The sequence below is a fragment of the Vespula pensylvanica genome, chromosome 3 (assembly GCF_014466175.1).
Source record: "Vespula pensylvanica isolate Volc-1 chromosome 3, ASM1446617v1, whole genome shotgun sequence".
Taxonomy (NCBI): Eukaryota; Metazoa; Arthropoda; class Insecta; order Hymenoptera; family Vespidae; genus Vespula; species Vespula pensylvanica.
In genome coordinates, this window is record NC_057687.1 from 8,872,622 (window position 1) to 8,893,710 (window position 21,089).

The 21,089-nt window shown below is 24.6% G+C and overlaps 1 protein-coding gene across 1 annotated transcript in view; it reads left to right on the forward strand.

The window, feature by feature from the left end:
• Window positions 1-9,534: 9,534 nt before the first annotated feature.
• Window positions 9,535-21,089, forward strand: part of LOC122627930 (ABC transporter G family member 23) — a 39,379-nt gene continuing 27,824 nt past the window's right edge. The window contains exon 1 of the mRNA XM_043809592.1: window positions 9,535-9,806. Coding sequence (XP_043665527.1) covers window positions 9,727-9,806 — 80 coding nt within the window. The 5' untranslated portion in view covers window positions 9,535-9,726. The remainder of the gene's footprint in view (window positions 9,807-21,089) is intronic.

Below are 21,089 nucleotides of genomic sequence, written 5' to 3' on the forward strand. Positions count from 1 at the left end.
GCACTTTCGTTTACCGTTCGCACACGTACGATGTATATACACATATGTATACTTGTATCGACGCGTGTAAGTACGTATGTAAGTATCTATGTATGTATGCAGTTACAATCGAGAGCATTAATGGCGTAACAGGGACGTATCCCCATTTTTGATACCCTTTGTGCGTATCTTACATATTCTTCCGCTTTTATCATTATATCACGTGATATGACTTAACGATCGATGATATCACAAAAGCGCACAAACAAAATGATAATTCTCATCTAATATTACATATTAATAACAGAAAATATTTCCTCTTTCTTTTTTTCTTTTGTTTTCTTTCGCGTCTTTTTCTTTTTATTATTTTTTTCTTTATCGAACCTCTTTTCCTTATTCTAATTTCTCCGTTTACAAAGTGACAGACAATAAACCACGATAAAATTGCAGCAAATAATAACATCTTTTCTTCCATATCCTATGGTGAATACGTAAAAAGAATAAAACAGGAAACTTATTTTTCGTTTAATATTAATCAAAGAAAGAATCAAAAGAAAAAGGAAGGAAATAAAATGAGGTCCTTATTATCGTAATAATTTTCATATTAACTTTTTGGTATATATTTGAAAAAAAGAAAGAAAAGAAAAAGATTATGATGAAATTCAATCAAGCGACTTTTAGTTAGGATTACTTTTAAGGATTAAACGATGTATACATACACACACACGCGCATATATATATATATATATACATATATATAAAATAATTAATATATAAAATAATTTATTATTCATAAAATCATATATAATAATTATAATAAATTATTAAAAAATTAAAAAAATTAAAAAAATTAAAGAAGATTAAAATTATACAAAATATATAATAATTATAATTAAAACATATATATATATATAAAATAATTTATACATATATAGAAAACATATATATAAATGGCATAAAAAGAGAAACTCACGACAAATTGAAGGAATTGTCCTCCTCTTGCTCCCGACTCCGCCCTCATCCCTCTCCCCCACCCACTATGAATCATTAATGCTTTCGATCGTACGTCAGGAAAGTACGTAAGTAGACGTTATAGGAGGATACTCGAAAGTTGTCTTACGTGTGCGTGCACGCTGTTAAATCTGTATTCTACGTCAACGTATGTATGTATATATATATATTCTCAAATATCATGCTCATGCATATGTACATGTACGTACGAACACACGCACGTTGACTACATAAGCGTAAATTATTCTGTTGATTGATAACAGATTATTAAACGTTCTATTTCTGATTAATTATGTATTGATTTATCTATACTATTTAACTATCTTTTTTATTGTCTTACAAAAAAATGCACTTTTTTGACTTAAAAAATAAAAACGATATCATGACGTACGGACTTAGCTGTGCGAATAAATGAGAATAATAAAAAGGTAAAGATAATGAAAAATTGTGCATAGAAGAGAAATAAAAAAAAAAATAATAAAATATTCAATTTATTGATTAACGTAATTAGAATTGAGAGTGGTAAGTAAATCGATTAAACAGAGAAATATACGAATTCAAATGGTTTTCAAAATTTCTCTCTATACGAATAAAACAAAAAATATATAATATCAATATATATTATTATCAAATTATATAATATATATTATTAAAACTATTATCATAAAATTGTAATAAAATTACTTACAAATTTCAATATATATGTTCTTCTTTATTATTTCTATAATATTCTGTCAATCTTGAAAATATTTAAATAATCTACATCTATCTGTTTGTAAGAATAAATGAAACGAAAAACACAATGCAAAGAACGTAAATAAGAAAAGAAAATAGAAGTTCGATACAAATACAGATATAAGAAAAACAACAAGGAGACACTTTAAGTAGTGACGCCTATGGTGTCTCGTTCGTTATTGGTGAACAGACACAGCAGCGCGCGCGCGTGTAGGAGAACGAAGCGACGAGTTGAACGTAGGTAACTCGTCAGTGCGAAAGACGCGTTCAAAGGGGTCGGTCATTTGTATTCGTGCTCCTCCGAAAATTTTTTATTTGTGTTTCTTTCTCCCTCTTTCTCTTTCTTTCTCTTTCTCTCTCTTTTTCTTTTTCTCTCTCCCCCTCTCTCTCTCTATTTGTCTGGCTGTCCTTTTATTTGTTTATCTGTCTTTTTCTATTTTTTTTTATCCCCCTGTTCGCATTATATTTTTACATCAGTCGTAAACAACACGCAAAATAACGTATAGAGTTTTGTTATTTTCGATTGACGATAATTTGTTATTGTTATTTTTTTAATCCTTTTTTTTTCTGATAGTGAATTTTTCATTGGTAGTGTTTTAGTGAAAAAGAGAGAGAGAAAGAAAGAAAGAAAGAAAAAAGAAGAAGAAAAGAAAGAAAAGTAAAACCAGAAGAGAATTCAAAGACGACTTTAAGAAGAACGACAACGTAGAAAGAAAAGGTATGATTTGTTTTACTTATTTTTTTGGTTTTCTTTTTTAATTACTTTTTATATTCCCGATATTGTATTGAAAAAGAGTTTTTTAGAAACAAAATTATTTTTAAAGTCGTTCGACATAGATACGAGATATCTACAATTCATGATTTTTGCCCACTTAATTTTGTTTTTTTTTATTCATAAACAATATTGAAAGAATTTATAAAAATTTATCAATGAAAATATATCGAATGTTTACGAATAATGTCACATTAATGTAAAGTAAATATATCATGTATTACACTGATAGTATTGCTATCTTTTTTAAACTTTGCACATATATATAAATACATATATTTGTTTTTGGTCAAATCAATATCCTTTTGATATGTTTATATCTTCGTCTAAATATTAAAACGATATAAATCCTTGACAGCGAGAAAATATTTCGGTATTTCATTTCATTCAACTCCAATTATTTTAATTAAGTCTAAAACCTTGAGAAATGTGATTGCATAATAATTTAACTAATAAAAATAAATAAGGATTGTTAAATTTTCTAATCTATACGAGTATTATAAAATTTAATTCATTAGATCGAAATGATATTCAATATATATTTATTGAACTTTAAATTTTTATCACGTCGTTATAAAGTATTACGAAATTTTGAATTTATGAAGCATATCAAGTCAGTAAAAATTATTATAAAATGAAAATAATAAATTATATATATATATATTCTTTTAACAGAAGTAATTCTTACCCATATGTAGTTGTTATTAATATATTTTGTTAATAACATATTTTGTTTTATTACATCAGACAGACAATGTGATCATAAATTTTGTATCATTATAATATGTTGTATTTCATACTGAATTAAACATCTCGTTTATTAATTGTCAGTATTTATATATGCATTTATGTATGTATGCTTGGACATTCAGGTTCCTTGAGATTAATTCATAGATGTTTTTTCTTTTTCTTTTTTGTTTACATATGATATCGAAACAAAATTTAATTTCTATTTCTTCTGATAATTATTTTTTTTACTCTCTTCTGTGATTTCTTTTTCTTTTTTTTTTTGTATTATAAAAATTGTATGTATGTATACATACATATATATATATATATCCATCTATGTATGTATTATTTCCAATCATTTAGTAATATAAATGTATTTGTATTAATTTTTTTATATTTATATTAAATTTTTCTCTGAGATATAAACATTTCAGAGACGGTTGACTTTTTGACCTATGTTTACTAATATAATACTTTTTTTTACTCAGTATAGTATGTTCTATATGTTGCGTAATTATTGAATCGTTTCTTTTTTTAGTATCCTGCATATATATTTACTATCAATTTGAAAGATATATTTTTATCTTATCTCTTTTTCTTTGACTTTTTCGTATCATTTGCATATTATTAAAAAAAAAAATTAATACGAATAAGGTTATCTATAAATATCTTAGATGCAATATATATAATAATAATACATGCTAATATATATATATATATATATTTTTTGTTTTCGTTAACGAATTAACATTACATACGAAATATTATAAAAATTATAAAGTAAAAATAGCAATTTAAATTTTTAAGAAATTTTATAATATATAAAAAGGTTTTACAAATCTCATATGTATATTATATACACACATATATATCAGGCACACATTATTTATCACAGTTCTGACATCGATTTTTTTAAACACTTTCGATAAATAAAAGTGTTTTGAACATAATCTCATTAACATAAGTCAATTAACATAAATGCGTTGCAGAAATAAATATTCTAAGAATACTATTTTTATTTTTCTATAAAAAATCGAGGTCAATTTTATTTAAAGAAAATGTTTTTCTATTTTTCCGAACTCTCCATTCTCAGAATTGTCTAATTCGAAATCATTGTATCCGAAAAAAAGAAATTAATTAATTTTGTAAAACATAAAAATACTTTCGTCCATTATAATATTATATATACAAAACACAGACATATTCGTATACATACACACACACACACACACACATATATATATATATATATATATATAGTACTATAATACATAATACTCACAATTAGTATTATACATGTACGCACAAATATATACACGCACATACTCGCACTTATATATACTTCCTGCAGGAAACAAATTTATAGAGATTGGATGAAAACGTTAATGAATGACAAATAATCGAAGGAATGACGTTGTAAATTCAGATGAACTTTGATCAAGATAGTTAACTTCAAGAGACTATGCAAAACTGCCATACTCTTTAAAGTATTTTATTTTTATAAAAGTATCTCTCAATAGTTCTTTTTGTGACGTAACGAAGAATAAATATATTAAAACTTTCCTGGATGTTAAGATAATATTTAGACCGTTATATTGCAACACCATCGTAACGAGCACGTTCTAATTTATGGAATTTGAACTCTCTCGCTTGCTAGTCAACGATATACCTAAACGTTTGTGTATGTTTGTGTATGTACATGTATGTACGAGCACACTCATGTATATATGCGAGTGTGTATGGATTTATACACACGTTGAGTTATAAACCACATACACATGTTGTACATGTTAAACGTTGATTATGCTATAAAATATCTCTCTTTCTTTCTCTTTCTCTCTTTATAATCGTTTAGTGAGAACCATTAAAAGTAAATCGCTTCTTCGGGATAAATTTCTTTTTTTAACGCTCATTATAATATTTTCTATCCGAACGATCGACGTGATAAAAACTATTTCAAGCGAATAACTATATAATATTAGATTTCAAATCTTATTTTTCTTTTTTTCTTTTCTTTTTTTTTTCTTTCTTTTTTTTCGAGCATTAATATATGTTCAAAATTTGTTGATGAAATTAGATTCTCTTAATAAAGAATCTTTATAGAGCGTTTATTTTTAATTGAAAAATAAGAAAGCACAATAATTGCGTTTTGAGAAATCAATGATTGATTATCGATTAGTTTAGGATAAAAAAAAAAAAGAAAAGAAAAGAGAAAACACAAAATAAATCAAGGGTCACACAAAAATTGTATTTTATAATAATTAATTTTGATAGAAAAAAGTAATTTGATTATTCAAATGAAAATAAAAAAAGAAAGAAAAATAAAGTTGAAAGATTAGAATATCCAATATATATGTCATATATATATATAAGAGAAAGCTTCTTAGTTGGCTTGATCATCGAGGTTATGTCTCCTATGCAATTTCCGTCTTTGTGTATACGCACATATAACAAGCTACGGAACATTTTCTAGATGTAGATTTAAAATTATGTATAATTTTTTTTTCTCCTCTTTCCTTTTTTTTCCATTTCATCATTATCTGAATAACAAAAGAAAAAAAAAAAGAAAAACTGAAAAAAACTGTCTTGCATTGACATTCCAATGAAAGATTATAAAAAAAAGGTTGTCATCGAAAAATTAATAAAATTAAAACAATTTTTAAACACGATATAGTAAGCTATTGCAAGAGATAATTTATTGATAAAATTAAAAAATTTTAATAAAAGAAGATTCATTTTTTTTTAAATATTCAAAAATTTTTTTTAAACTCCCACGTTCCATATTTCAATGGAAATATTTCGTATGTCTGCGTATCTAAATTATGTCTCGTGATTACACGTTTACAAATTTTTTTATATTATATATGCTACGGAATTGAATTAAAAATCGAATGAAATAACATGGAAATGTTTAATATAATGTCAGTCATTAAATTGAAATGCATAGTACATCGATTATACTGATTCCATGTTCCACATAAAAATACTTTTCTTTTCCTTCCATACTTTTACTTTGCCTTGACAAAGTTTATCTTTATTTTATTTTATTTTATTTCATTTTATTTTCAATTCTGCACTACCAAAATTTGTTTTAGTTTAATATATTTTTTTCTTTCTTTCTTTCTCTATCTTTGTCTTTTTTTTTTTGGGGCGCAACAAAAGATATTTGAAGAAAGAAATCGATCAAACCGATTTTTTATTTCATTACTTTTTCAAATTAATGTACGTATTTACGGTCAAACAGCTGCTATTTCGAAAATAATTTTTTATAATATTATTAAAATTTTAATCCACGAGCATGTTCACGTTCTAAAAAAATCATTTATAAAATAATAATCGAATTATTAATTTTTAACGATTAAAGTATTTATAAATAATTAGTCGACCGTCATGTTGATAATGATTCCTTTTTATTTCTTTTATCTTTAAATGACAAATAAATTTATGTATTATCGGTCGTGTATAAACAGATTGATTTTATTATTACAAAGATGAAAGAAAGGATCGTAGGTAGTTCGTAGAAATTTCTTGTTTGACCTTCAATATACGATGAATCCGTAGAGGTTATACTTTCGTTCCTGAATACAGTGACGTAGCTAAAATTTTTGGTACCACCGTTATCGATATATCTTAAAGTATATCCAAATTTTTTATATCTATTTTATCTAAAATCTACATCGTATTTTATGTCTTACATTCTAGAATGTGTAAATATTATAAAAATAATTCTAAGATTCTAAGTGATAATTATTTTGAATAAAATAAAAGAGAAAAAGATAAAAGAGAAAAAGATAGAGAATTATTAAATTTCAAAGATAATATGAATAATTAATAATGTATAAATTCACAGTATTAATTATTGTGTTATTCATGTTCATTTTTTACAGACCATATTTTCTAGAATTACAATCAAGAACAAAATAATAGTCCGTTTTTTTTTCTATCGTCTGTTTTAAAGATTTCTTGTGATTGAGACAAGAACAAAATCGCTTTTTTAAATAAAAAAGGAGATAAGAAAAGAACAATACGGAAGAGTATAATTCAATTGAATTATGTATTCCACGCATCAAAAACAGCCACGTGATTGCGTGTAAATCTGTTGATCGAACGTAAAAAAAAGCAAATGGCCGCGGTGTATATTTTAAACACAAAAGAAGGAAAAATATTACAAATACTTGTAATATAAATTTGTTTACAAGACAAATATTATATTTACAAATGTAAAATTTTTAAAAATGATTGTTTTTTTTCTTTTGTTTTTATTTTAATTCGTTTTCCTTTTTTTTTTTTTTTTTCATTAACTTTTCACAATAACTTATTATTACTTTTGTATGATAATTACTGTATAATATATACAATATACAATCATGTATTACGTATTAATATATTTAATATGCATCAAAGTTATTTGTCATTTTCTTTGCTTTTTTTCCAACGAGATCTTGTTTAAATTATCTTTGTATAATATATTCTATATAAAACACGTTTATACAACTAGGTTAATCCTAAATAAAAACTTTCATAATTATAGTTATCGCCTAGTCTTCACATTTAAATGGATTATTTATTGATTACCTAATAAGATTTTTTTAAAAATACACTTAAGGATATACTTTTATGTGTGGTGTCATTGATAAAAATACATAGGTATGTACATACATTGTAGATGAATATAGAACCATCAATAAAATTTATGTAAATTTTTTTTGGATTATGTACATATATATACACATACACAAACACATAAGTAAGTAATATTTATTGATCATAAAAATCTGTAAAACATAATGCATATTTCATGAATATTTTCTTTTGGAAAGATAGGATTTTAAGGTTATTCATCAGATACTATATATTTTGTTAGATTGTAGCGACTAGTGTGGGAATAAAATGAACTAAGAACGCATTAGAAGAACATTGACCTCTATTCTCGATGTCTATGCTCACATTGATAAACTTATGTGATATGTACTATATAATAACACGTATATTTTGACTGTCAAGGACAAATTCTTAACTTAGAGAGATAATTAAAAAAATAAGATCAAATCGACGAAAATAATTCGACGAATATATTTTTATAAAGTTATACAAATAACAAAATACATTTATTTGTAATTAATTAATTTACAATTTTTTTTATAAAAAGATTTTTTAATAAAAATGTTTCATACGTTCATAACCTGATTATTGGGAGAAAAAAACAAAAGAATAATAGGAGACAAAAGATCAAAATGGTCGAAACATTTTGAGATCATTCTTCATGCTTTTAAATTTGATACTGGCAACAAAAAAACAAACAAAGCAAAGAAAAAAAATAAAAGAGAAGAAAAAAGAAAAGAAACGGAATTTCACTTTAAAAATACGAGAAAATTTTTTAAATTTTCACAAAGTTTTCCAATCATTCAAATTTATGAATTCGAAATATTTCTTTTTTTAATTACCTAGGCAAAGTTCGATATCAAGATTTATTATAGTTATCGTTAAGATCGTTATCACATCTACGAGGATCCTATTTTTTCTGTTTATATCGGATAATCTAACACGAAATGGTTTATATACTATACTGTAACGTTTAAATCGGAACATCTAGAATCTCTTGATTTTCTTTCTTAATTGCCTCGAGAATTAACAAAAGTAGAAATCATACGCTTTCTTTGCATGTATTATAAAAATTACTCTTTAAAACGTTTTTGCTTATCGCATTTTGTTTTTAGTTTCGCTTTCTACGTTATCATTGAATTAATGGACTCTTCCTAATGTCTTGTAAGATAATCTTGATCGTTCATTCAGTAACGACAAAAGGAAGCTAAAATGTTTTTGAGATTCCAAATAATCTGGCAATTAAAAATAAGATGTTTGGAAAATTTTTGACTTGCTATGTTAATTTATACATATGTATATCGAGAAACGAAAGAACAGAGAAAAAAAGTATTCCAAAGGATTAACTCGTTCTTATCAGTGTAGTTTCCTTTTCTTTCTTTTTTTTTTTTAATAATAATAATCAATGCAAATAAACCTCCAACTTTTGGTATAACATTCTTCAATCGTGATTTTGATGACTATATATATATAAAAAAAAAAAGAAATAAGAAAATAAAAAAAAATTAAAAAACGAAGATATAGATTGTAACAAATAATAAAAAAAATGTGATTAGGGCAATTAAAGTGATTTGATAATGATTTGTTTTTCTTTTTTTTTTCAGTGCCATACTTGGAAAAAGTTGATTCGATCCTAGAAAAAAGTCGGAAGTGGATTAAAAAGAGAAACACAGAAAAAAAGAAAAAGAGAGAGAGAGAGAGAGAGAGAGAGAAGAAAAAAGAAAAAAAAAAGAAGAAAAAATGTGTCGGCATTGAAATTCGATCATCGAAATTTTCGCGCGTGAAAGTTTCTTTCAGTTTAACGGTGTTTAGTTTTAAAAGGAGAAGAACCCGAAAATAAAAGAAGTATCAACATAATAACAACGATAAAATCAAGAAGTGAAGAAGAAGCGAGAAAAATGATGGACTCTAACAAGGATGAAACTAAACAACGAGAAAAGATTAAGAAGATGTTCAGCTGGAGCGACGGAATAACAAAGTGAGTTGTTTTAAAACGATCATATTTTTCTTATCGTGTGATAGAGTGAAATTAAAAAAAAAAACAAAATTTCAATCGAGAACTATTGAAAACAATTTTTTCTTATATTTTTTCTCTCTCTAGTACGATATTGAAATTGGCGAGGCTGTAGTCGAATAATTTAATGGAAAAAAAAAAGAAAAGAAAAAGAAAAAATGATCCTTGAACATTCGACTGTTCATCGCGAATTCTTTTTTTTCTTTTCTCTTTTTTTTTTTCTTTTATGACAAACCTCGTTTATTTGTTGTATATACTTTTCAAGGTTTACTAATCATAATTGTAAGAACGTGAGCGGTACACAATGAGAATCTATGAATTTGTCTTGAATACAAATTTTTATTTTATGTTAAACGATAAACTTACGGTCGGGGACGACCATAATCGTTTCTTTGAAAATAATTAAAAATGCCTACAAAGGCGTTAACACGTAATTATTAATTTTATTTAATCAATGTGTCCTCCCATTTCGAATTTATTCATTTCTAATGAATATTATCCGATATATTTATTATTTACATTTGTTATAGAAACGAAATCATTTTTTTCTTTTTCTGTTTATTATTTTTTTTGTTTTTGAATCTAACAAGATTCTTTTGGACTGCGTGACCTATAAAAAAGAAAAAAGAAAACAGAAAAAAAAATAACGAAGGAAGACAAGCGAGTTTATTTCGTTCGTAATTTATATCATTTTACATTTGTATTTACGTTCGTTAGAGACTAATAAATAAAATTTGAATCTAATACCGGTTCTTTTTGGATTACATAATCTATAAAAAACAAAAAAAAGAATAAAAAAACAATAAAAAAATAAAAAATAAAAATGATAAAACGAGGCGAAGGATAAAGCATGATTATTATTGAACTCGGAAGAAAAATCATAGAAAACAACATCGAATCAACATTGAATTTAAATTCTCGCGAATCTAATTGTGTGACTGGCTACGCATGCCTTTTAATACAGAATCGTGTTCGTAACTGCACGTGAAAGTGGTCGTCGGCAGTGACCAACAACTCTGATGAATAAGTTTACAGTTTACTAGATCGTGCCATATGTAGATTCAGTGAAAGGATAGTTCGTCCGACAAACATACATATGCATGCTTCATTTATGAAACTAATTAATATATGTATATATGTATATTTATGTATCCTCTATTAAAAAATGAAAAAAAAGAGATCAGAATAATTTTTTGTAATTAATAGTTCTTTACATAATGTATCTTTATACGTGATCACCATTTTATTATGCAAAATTGATTTTTTTTTCTTTTTTTTTTTTTATTGTTTTTATATGTATAAACATTTTTTTTTATACATACGTAAGTATACCCACATATAAGTTCAAATGATTGTGATGAAATATTTCTCCAGTAATAATAATTATGATATTAAAATATAGATTTATACATGCAAGGTTGAAAATGAATGTTACGAATTTGTGTAATATCACGCGTAGTTTAATCGTTTAATAATAAGCAATCTTTCACTACTCCATGTATACTTGACAACGATTGTTTGTTGGTACGATTGATATGCGTTTTACCGATGATTATAATTTCATAAGACAGAGTTCCTTAATATTCCGAGAGATGGCACTATATATGCTATTCAATCTTAAAACACTTAACATAAAATGTTACCGTGAAAATATTATTGTTGCACCAATGAAAACGTTTACTCATACGATAAAAGAACATAAAAATAATATACGAAGCATTTTATAATACTTTATTTATTTGTTGTTTTTCTAATAATATAAATTTTTAAAAGATTCATACGTGAATGTGTTAGAAAAATTACGAGAAACATCTTTAATTTAATATCATCATAGAAAACTTACTTAACCAATTTAAAAAAGAAAAAAAAAGAGAGAAATCAAAGAAACAAGAATATACTACAAATAAGAACTTGATATAAAAATTTTGTCGATAATGTAGAGTCGAATTTATCATATCAGTTACCGTATAAAGAAAATAAAAAATGAGATGATATCATATTGAAATGAACGTTTAATATATAAAATTCTGTCGATAATGTAGAGACCGTGGGAGTTACCTTCGAAGCTGTTAATTTTTTCTTTTCTTCTTTTTTTTTTACTTTTTTTTTACGATAAGATCGAGTGAATAAAAAGAACAGATGTCTCACTCAACAATACTTTCCATTGTATTTATTGTCTCTATTATAGGTGGAATCTATTTATCGATAAGTATAAAGCTATTGACGAGTGAGATTTTTTCGAACGTTGAATGACGTCATTGAGTTTTTACCAAACGTAATCTAAAAAATGTCTGCATAATGAAAAACTGCATTGAAGAATTAACGAAGTAGAAAAGAAAAACAGAGAAACAAACGAAAAAACAAAGATAGAAAAATTAATTGGAATGTTTTTATCATCGACATCATCAATCGCGGCTTTCTTCCTTAATTGATATTTTTTGGTTTTTTTCTTCATTGACATCAACGTTTGTAAATCTTGTTCCGAAGGTCGATCATTTACGTTCGAAAACCCTTTTTATTGTAGATATGTAAGTATGTGAATGCATAATTGGTTAAAAGGAAAAGAAAGAAAAAAGACGAATATTTTTGATATATATATATATATATCAAAAAAACGTCGAGCAAAGGTTGAGAAAAAAAGAGAGAGAAAATTGACATTGAGACAGAGAATGACACTGAGCATCAATTGGTATGTTTTATTCAATATAATTGTTGGTAACTTCATATACATAAGATACTACGATATACATACGATCTTTCAAAATTGTTAAAAATATTTTTCTCAAGAAAATTTTCAAAAGACGATTCATTGACAAAGAAAAAATATACTAATTTATAATTATCCATCATTGTTACGTATGTACATTTCTGTTCGTTTTAATGTTAATTCAATATGTGTGTATGTGTGTGTATGTGTACGCGTGTAATTAAAATTCTATTTACTAAATTTAAACCTGTTGATCTTGAATGGTCCAATTTAAAAAAAAAGAAAAGGTAATAAAAGAAGTAAAAAAATAATAAAGCGAACGATAATATATTATATACATACATAGACGGATAAATATTTATCTCCTCTCATGATAGAAATAAAAATAGAAATAAAAATAAAAATAATAAAAAGAAAAAATAAATAAATAAATATATATTATTCGTTTCTCGTTTCAGCGAGATCAAAGTTTAATGGTATGCATTAATCGACTAAAAATCATCTCTATAAAAACATATATATATATATATATATATATATATATATATATATATATATATACATACATATTTGTGTAAACAAATTTGAATGTATAAAACACTTGTGTTCGTATTCAAAGATATTTTTAAAACGTTCGCTATATTTTATTGTTTTCATTGTCGTATTATAAATTTTGTTCACTTTCATAATTGATTCAATCAATTACTACGATAATTAAACCTTAAAATAAGTTGTTTAATATATCAATTTAAAATCTTTCTTTTCTTTCTCTGTCTCTTTCTGTTTGTTTTTTTTTCTTTGATAAGAGTACAACAAGAAAAGGAAAGTAATTAAAAAAAAAAAAAGAATTCGAACAAAATTATAAATATCCCAGAAAAATAGATACATGTATACATATGTATATCTATTTAACTAGCTATACAGGTCGTATTATCTTTATCTAATCTCAAAAACAGGTTCCTATGCATAAAGACAGCAAATATAAACGTATAATATGTAAATACATATATAAAGAAAACCTAATCTTTTACTTCAGATTATATTAATTTTTTGACAATAACTCTATGAAACAGATATGACCAAAACAAATATATATATATATATATATATATATATATATATATATGTAAATGTTGAAAAAAGGTTTAAAAATTTTCGATGGAACGATTGTCATTCTTCGACAATTTTTTTATCATTAAACATACGTATTAAGAAGTCTTTCTTTTTCTCTTTCTATCTCTCTGTCTTTATCTCTGTCTCTTGCATTATTTTTATTTCGTTTTTTCCTCTCTCTCTCTCTCTTTCTCCGTCTCTCTGTAGTGATACATTATTTGTAAAAATTTACTCAAACTTTTTTATTCGTGTCGAATAAAATGATTCTTTAAAGAAACAAAAAATGAAGAAGTGTCGTTTAATTTTTATTACGCTTTAATGGATTTCGATATTTTTATATCATCTTAATTGTCTTATTATTTTTATATTATCGTAATTAGCTTAATTATCAAGTACACTAATTGTAAGTATACTGAAAAAAAATAAAAAAAAAATTTCATCGATCGTGATAGTATTATAATTTGAATTTTATATTTGAATATTATATTTGGAATATTAATGATAAATTAATTTAGTGCTTTGCAACCGTCATGATAAAACAATGCGCAATTTTCTTTTTCTATTTTTTTTGCTAGTGCATCGAACTGTATTGATATATATCTACAAAGAAAAAGGAAAAACGAGAAATGGTTGGAAATCTTCGTATTTATCTATTTTATAGTAAAACAAAATAAAATGAAATCTTGTAATTGATTATATTTATATCTATACGACTGTATATATATATATATATTATATATATATATATATGTACGTATGTATGTATGTATAGTTGAGTTTACTTATTTATCTCTTCTAAGATTAGATGTTTATTTTACAGAGAGTACATTCACCCTATTTTATTCATCAGTATTACAGTTATTCGATAACTTTTTGATTTATTATTATTACTATTATTACTGTCATTATCATTATCATTATTATTCATATATATATATATATACATATATATATATATATATATATATATATATATTAAAAGAATTGTATATTCTGTTTGATTAAATATAAATTTTTCTAAATATCGTTTAACAATATTTCATCAAATATCGACACTAATTAGAAATTTGATTTTAGCCTTTCTTTTTCAAATAATTTAATTTCAAACAATTCAATTGGAATTATTAGAGAAAATATTATTGGAACGTTTTAATATTATGAAAAGGAAAAATTTGTATAATACACATTAGATGTAAGTAGAACTCGACTAAGCCATTTTGAACGTTCTTCCTGGGATTTACGTAATTCTCGGCAAGAGCAAGAGCAAGAGCAAGAGCATTAGCAACGGCAATAGCAACAGCATCGACAACGGCAACGGCAACATTAGCAGCAATGGCAACAGTAGCAGCCGGATCAACCGCTTTCACGTCTGCTGGTGCTATAGCTAAGCGACCCGTTTCGTCTCCTTCTCTCGTACAACTTCGTGACATTTTCTCGCGGACTCGAATAACTGCGATACGATTAATTACGATTCAATCTGATATTTATGAAATCCTTAAAATTTCCAAATCATATTAGTGAAAAGTAAAAATTATTTTATTATCACTCCATCTTTAAAGTTATAATTTTTCTAACGAGTTTTATTGAATATTTAAAACGTAAGTGTGATAATATAATATTTTATACATTTCACTAATAATTCATTGAAAATTCATGTAACGTAATTATAATTACATACGTATATAATATAATACAATAGATGTTTATGTTTATATGTATATATATAAATTAAATATTATAATCACTTAATTTTTGAGTAAGATAAAGTTTATTTATAACTAGTTTTTATGTTTCCGCTCAGTTCAAGTTTTAATTATTCAAACGAGTTTTATTAAGTATTTATATATTATATAGATTTTATAGTATAATATTTTTTCTGTCTGTCTATATAATTAATCAATAATTAATATAAAATTGATACGATATAATTGTAATTATAATTATATATATAATTATAATGTATATATATATTATAATATAACAAATTTATATGTATGTATATTATATATTTATTTATTACATTGTATAAATATAATAAATAAATATATAATTTACTAAAAAAATAATATATAATTTAATATATAATTTATACTAAATAAATATATAATTTATTAAAAAAATAAATTATATATATAAATTCAATATTGTAATTATTTAGTTTTTAAATAAAATAGAATTAAATAAAATAATAGATAAATAGATGTATATTAAAAACTATAGTTATCGCATTGGTACTATATATATACATATATACATATATATATAAATTCGATCTTATATAGGTCATTTTCAAAGTTCATTTGTTATCAATCAAAAAGAATTTCAAAATCAAAGTTATTATTTCTAATTTCTCGCACGTACTCCATCTTTTTATTATTAGTAAAACTCAAAAATTGTATCTAGAGTCACGTTCACACGTAAAGTTGAGATTGATTGTAAGTGATAAATATTTTGGAATAATCAAAAAAAAACATGAAAATCATTAAAAATTCTTACATCAATATTTGCTTATGTGTGTCCGTTTATATGTGCATGTGCGTGTATATATAATCATTTGTTTGCGTAGAAAGTAAAGGAGGAGAATGAAGAAACAATAACGTTGGTTATTTCGGTCTGTATTTCAGTCTGTTTTTCTTCGGTACGAAAATATCTTCCACGAAGTAAATTTCGTGAAATGCATACTGAATCTGATCTTTTTTTCAATCATAAAAATATCTACGGATTATAAAAAAAATTTTAATTAACACCATGCCAAATGTGATATCTAAAATTTTCTTTTACGTCGATGATATTTATTATACATTACGTGTATACGTTACGTGTTAACAATTGAAACAATATTTTTTTTTTAAGCGAAAAAAAAATATTTGAAAAGTATAAACAAATGTTTGAGGAATATTTGCAAAATTTTTGCAATATGTCAAAAATAAATAACAATGCGTAATTAAAGATTTTAATATTGACAGGAAAAAATTGGTGTCATGAGAAAAATAAAAAAAAAAAAAATTAATAAAACGAACAAGAATTTGATAAACGTAACGCGTGATTCTCTCATCTATTTGTTTTTTTCGGTAAATAAATTTCGAGTGAAATTTCATAAAAAAAAGAAAAGGAAGAATAACTAGATAAAAATTTTGTTATACGTATCAAAAAAAAGAAAAAAGAAAAAAGAAAAATCGGAGGTCGTTGTATATTATCGACAGATAGCAGCAATTCTCTCGTTATATATATACAGGATGTTGTATCTTATTACGTCAAGAAATCTGTCGAGAAGATAAAAGACAGTAATCGGGCTTCATTCGAGGGCTCTAAACCTTGAACCAAATCGCTAGTAGTTAAATATTAGTTTCGCCATTTTACAATGGTACATGTTCAACCAATATATTCGATTTTCCTTTCGTTCGATTATTCGTAAAACGAATAATTTCTTTCTATTTCATTGACATTTTATAAGTATACCTATATACATATATTATATTAATTTTCATTATATATGATGCATATCTACGTTATAAATCATATACAATTTTCAACGATAGAAATTCTTCATCGAAATAAATTTGAAATAAGGTTAATGATGACAAAAAAGAAATTATAAAAAATGAAAATACAAATATATATATATATATATATTATATATATATATATATATATATATATATATATGGGGGTGAATAATTCGACGTTATTTAATCAGACTTTCGGTTACGTCAGTGTACCAGTAACCACGTTGTGCAATGTTAGGGAAAGTGCAGACCGTCTTGACCACTGTTATGGTCGCTACTTCTTGACCTGAAATGAAGCTACCTATCGATCGCTCGGGAATCCTCGAAGCGACGATCGACGGTGACATCGAGACTTCTAATGACTATGAAGGACGAAGGTCTCTATCTCTTTAACGGGTTATATCGATAAATCAATTAATTATTCCAATATATTTATTCATATATGTTTTATTAATTTTATTAATAATTTAGAATTTTTATATATTAAAAAAAAAGAAATATAATATATATGTGTAGGTGTGTATGTGTTTTGAAAAATAACTATTAACATGTGGTTACGTATATACGCATATACACATATGTATACACATATACGTATATATGTGATTAATAAATGATAAAATAATTTAACTTTAATACTCTTTATTATACAACAAACTTACTTCTGTTTTCATGATACAATTGAATATTTTTTATTTCAAAAAGAAAATTAAGTAATTAATTAAAAAAAGATTACGGCAAATATCTGTATAAATGATATATAAGATCTGAATGATATAAAGAGAAAGAATATCTAACTTAATATAATAAAAAGCGTATTTCTAATTTTATGAAATAACAAACTAGTTAAAACAAAAGTAATTTACTCAAGATACAGAATTAATTAATTAATTTAAAAATAACAATACGTATCTAGATACAGTATATAATATAATAATAAATGATAGAAAAGAAAAAGAAATACATTGAGTTTAGTGCAATAACAAATATTTTTATAAGTTTTGGATTAGTCGATTAGAAGTGTTCTGTTAAAAAAAAAAGTATTAATTAATTCATATAAAAAATATTTATAATATGGAAATGACAATAAATTTTTCTTTTTTAAATTCTCTCTTTCTCTCTTAAAGTTTATATATGAATCATTAATACCATATCATATATTTCAGATAAAGAAATTTTTACAAAACATTGAAAGTTAAAGCTCTAATAGGTAGCACGAAATTAAATTTTACAATAAATATCTTTTATAAATTGATGCCTTCTTTGTATTGTTATATTATAAAAAAGATGCGTATATATGTGTATACATAAAATTGATAAATCAAAAATTTTGCATTATTTATAAAAAAAGAAATTTTGTGTTTTATATTTTATATTATAAAAAAAATTTATATATGTATATATACATATATATATATATACAAAATTAACAATGCAGTAATACAGAATTTTGTATTCTCTAAAAAAAAAAAAAAGAAAAAAAGAAACAAATGTATATTCTTTTAATTCTATGACGTCATTAAAAGTTATCTGCTCAAGAAGGAATATGAATTACTAGTTCATTTAAATAAATACGCACATATATACATACATAAATATGTATGTCTCTCTCTCTCTCTCTTTCTTTCTTTTTTTCTCTCTAACATGAATAACAAAAGTAAAGTATCTGCACATACTATATTCAGATTTAATACTCGCCTTCTCTTCTAGTTAGAGACTATGCATTACGTAGTCCGTTTCCTTCCTCAACAGAAACGTTAGCAACTAGTCTATTAGCATTACTATGATATTCTAGCTAATGTCTTATGTGAATGCTTATAAGTATGAACTAGCATTATTGTTTGAGAAAAAGAAAAAAAAAAAAAAAAAGAAAGAAAAAAGAAACCCGCAAAAGTAACATGGTAAATATGCGACCCGTTAATAAACAAACTCATCAGCCATGAAATTTCATGTTGGATTTATTCAATGACTGAGATTAATTTTTAACAAATGAGTAGGTATAGGTGTGTAATGTGTATATATTTACACACATGTGCGTAAATGTTCGTGTGTGGATGTGCTCGTGTAAAAAAAAAGTCCCTTGATTTTATTCAAATTTTATTTTATTTTTTATTTTTTATTTTCTTATATATTTATCTATCGATTTTTATTTATTATTTTCTTTTTCTAACTTATTATATCGTTGATATTGTTATGATTCCAATTACATGATTCACAATTATATGATTTATTCATAGTCTCAGATTCATTTTCAACGAATGAATACGCGTATATATATACTGTGTGTGTATATATACATATACATATATATATATATACACATATATAAATATGTGCGTGTATGTGTATATGTGTAAGATCAAAGTCCTCGATTCAAATCAGATCTTCTTTGTATTCTTTTTTCGCTTTATTTGCTTTTCTTTATCCTTTTTTTTCGTCTTATTATAAAATTTACATTGACATTGATCGCAATTATGTGACTTACGGAATATAGGTCAATGAAATGTTAACATATTGTCAACGTAAGACCAACAATTCGTTTTTCCATCATCGATCGTAAAAACGATAGAGAAATGTCATCTTATAATTTTAACAACCTTTTTTTCCTAAGCTTCATCTTTTCTTCATCTTTACCGACGTAATCAGAAAACGAAAGAAAAGATAAAAAAAGAAAAATAAAATGAAAAAGATTTGAAGGTCACAGGGAAAGAAGTTAGGAAGGTGTAAAGAAAAATAATAAATACGAGAATTGAAATTTTTGACAGAAATGCAGAATTTTTTCTTTTCTTTTCTTTTCTTTTCTATTTTTTTTTGTTTTTTGATCTTTTCATGTATTCTTTTTTATTTTTTTCTTGTTCTTATGTTAATATCTAAATGCCAATTCGAAAGAAAAGAGAAATGTGCTTTGTCATATTTCAAACACATAACACACCCACACACACATGTATTACGATAAATGCTGACAAAAATAAACAATAAAAAAAGGAAAAGAAAAAGAAAAAAGCTCATATTTCTTACCAAGAAATTCCACGTAATCTTATCAATACCATACAAGGTAACATTTGTTAAGAAAATATTCACAAGCATTTTACACATCATCTATATATATATATATATATACATGAGTATACATACATATTATAGTATATATATACTATACTATATTCATATATATATATATATATAGGGGTGTATACATATATGTAGTTATATGTACAGAGATTATTCTAATACAAATCTTTCGTCACAGTGATTATCCTCAAACGAGGATATATATGTATTTATGTACTTATATATTTATTTTTTGCATAATATATTTATTATCAGTGTTTCTCTCTCTCTCTCTCTCTCTCTCTCTCTCTCTCTCTCTCTCTCTCTCTCTCTCTCTCTCTCTCTCTCTCTCTCTCTCTCTCTCTCTCTCTCTCTCTCTCTCTCTCTCTTCGTCTTTCTATTCATTCATTACATTTTTGACCAGCTTTTGTGGAAAAAAATTTGAATAAAAATATAAAAAATTCTTTTTCTTAAAAACGTATTAGATTTACAAATTGAAAGAGGAAACATATCTTTTCTCGTCGAACATAACAACACAACTTAAATATTAAAGCGATGAAAAATGTTCCACTCTTTGATTCGTTCGAATATTTTATTGTTCAATGACATTGAAATGAATATTTTTTTTGTTCTAATAAGTATAAATATTTTTTTGAAAAAGGAAAATAATTGTATTCTACCGAACAATAAAAATAGTACTTCTTCGATGACATCGAAATAAATGATTGTGATTTCCTTTTTTCTTTGTTTTTATTACTTTTTTTTTTTTTCATAAATATAAACATTTTTGGGAGGCAAAGAGTGGCGATATGTATTATCGAAAAATAGAAATTACATTTCTTCAAGTAATTGCAATAAACTTGTTCTTTT